We start from the raw sequence: 2,285 nt of genomic DNA, 5'->3' as shown, positions 1-2,285 counted from the left end.
AAATACCCTGATCTTAATATCTTCTTGGCCAAAATGAAACCGTTCATGTGAAGTACGCAAGTTCCGGCATGTATTTCGTCGATCAATCTAGATGCCTCATTCGCATCGACACATCGTAACAATCCCAAATTAGGAGTCCTTCTATATAGAATTCCTACACTCTAAAATAAATAGTTGGCCAATCTTCGAAGCGTGCGCTTCTAAGTGTGTGTAGCATTCTCTGGTTATTCTCCAAGTATTCCTTGATATCGTGGAACCATGGATTTTCGTCAAACTATTCTTCAACATGAGCATAATAAGCTGGCTGCTTATGAATTTCTATTGGGATATGATCGATGAAATTCTTGTATGGATGTTGTATCATGGAAGACAAGGTGGCTAATGCATCTGCGAAATCATTCTGAATCCTTGGAATATGTTTGAATTCTATATTTGTGAACCTCTTGATCAACTCTTGTACACAATGCAAGTATGGTAATATGTTTTTGTTCTTGGTGGCCCATTCTCCTAGTACCTGATGTACCAATATATCAAAATCTCTTATTACCAACAACTCCTGAACGTTCATGTCGACGGCCAATTTGAGTCCCAAAATGCAGGCCTCATACCCCGCCATATTGTTGGTGCACGAGAACCTGAGCTTTGTGGATACTTGATAATGTTGACTGATTTCTGATACCAAGATAGCCCAATGCCTAATCCTTTGAAGTTTGCTGCTCCGTTGAAGAACATCCTCCAACCATCTTACGTCTCGGTAATATCTTTACTACAAACGACACTTTCTCGTCTGGAAAATATGTCTTCAATGGTTTGTATTCTCCGTCTATGGGATTCTTTACAAAGTGGTCGGTTAATGATTGCCCCTTGACTATCTTTTGATTCACATAAATGATGTCGAACTCACTTAACAATATCTGCCACTTTGCTAACTTGCCTGTAGGCATGGGTTTCTGAAAGATGTACTTCAGCGGGTCCATCCTTGATATGAGGTAGGTTGTGTACGCACAAAAATAATGTCTCAACTTTTGGGTTGTCCATGTCAAAGCACAGCAGGTGCGCTCCAGCAAAGAGTACCTGGCCTCGTAAGGTGTGAACTTCTTACTCAGATAGTATATTGCCTGCTATTTCCTCCCGGTTTCATGATGTTACCCCAGAACGCAGCCAAAGGCTCTATCCAACACAGACAAATATAGCACCAGAGGTCTTCCTAGTTCTGGCGGGACCAACACAGGTGATTTAGACTTTAGATAAATATTCCTTGATTTTGTCGAAGGCTTTTTGGCATTCTTCAGTCCAATTTGTCGTAGCATCTTTCCTCAGCATCTTGAAGATCGGCTCACATATCACCATTGATTGTGCTATAAAATGGCTGATATAATTGAGGCATCCCAGGAAACTCATCACATCTTTCTTGTTCTTTGGCGGTGGCAAGTCTTGAATAGATTTAATTTTCGACGGGTCTAGCTCAATACCACAGCGACTGATGATGAAACCCAACAACTTCCCAGCAGGGACTCCGAAGGCATATTTTACAGGGTTCAACTTCAAATTGTATTTTCGAAGTCGGTCGAAAAACTTCTTTAGGTCTGCTATGTGATCTTAACTCCTTTTAGATTTGATGATAACATCATCCACGTAAATCTCTATTTCCTTGTGTATCATGTCGTGCAAGAGGGTCGTCATGGCCCTCATGTAGGTGGCCCCAATATTCTTCAAACCAAACGTCATCATTTTGTAACAATATATCCCCCATGGTATGATAAAGGCTGTCTTTTCGGCATCCTCTTCATCTATTCAAATCTGGTGATATCCTGCGAAGCAATCCACAAAAGATTGGAGTTCATGCTTAGTGTAGTTGTCGATTAGTATGTATATGTTGGACAACGGAAAATCATCCTTAGGACTTGTTCTGTTTAGATCTCGGTAGTCAACACATACTTTGACTTTCCCATCTTTCTTCGGAACCGGCACAATGTTGGCTAACCAGGTCGGGTATTCGACCAATCGAAGAACCTTGGCTTTTATTTGCTTGGTAACCTCCTTTTTGATCTTCAGACTCATATCTGGCTTGAATTTTCTGAGCTTCTGCTTTACTGGCGTACACATGGAGTTGGTGGGTAGCTTATGATGTGCCTAACCCAGTCATATCAGCATAGGACCATGCGAAAATATCCTCATATTCCTTTAGAAACCTGATATACTCTTCCTTCTCTGACAATGATAGATGAATGCTTATGCGAGTTTCTTTGACTGTTTCAGAATCCCCTAAGTTAACTGCCTCAGTT

General features: G+C 41.0%; 1 protein-coding gene across 1 annotated transcript; it reads right to left on the bottom strand.

Annotated features, from left to right (window-relative positions):
• Positions 1-274: 274 nt before the first annotated feature.
• On the bottom strand, positions 275-616 carry LOC138895637 (uncharacterized). Its single transcript, XM_070180347.1, has one exon. The coding sequence runs from the start codon at positions 614-616 to the stop codon at positions 275-277; it is 342 nt and encodes a 113-aa protein (XP_070036448.1).
• Between the last annotated feature and the right edge of the window lie 1,669 nt (positions 617-2,285).

The sequence above is a fragment of the Nicotiana tomentosiformis genome, chromosome 7, assembly GCF_000390325.3.
Source record: "Nicotiana tomentosiformis chromosome 7, ASM39032v3, whole genome shotgun sequence".
Taxonomy (NCBI): Eukaryota; Viridiplantae; Streptophyta; class Magnoliopsida; order Solanales; family Solanaceae; genus Nicotiana; species Nicotiana tomentosiformis.
Note: the sequence above shows the minus strand (reverse complement) of the source record. Positions and strands in the feature narration are given on the sequence as shown.

What these genes read in the sequence shown, in the direction of transcription:
- LOC138895637 (XM_070180347.1), bottom strand. Translation starts at nt 616, where the DNA reads ATGGCGGGGTATGAGGCCTGCATTTTGGGACTCAAATTGGCCGTCGAC.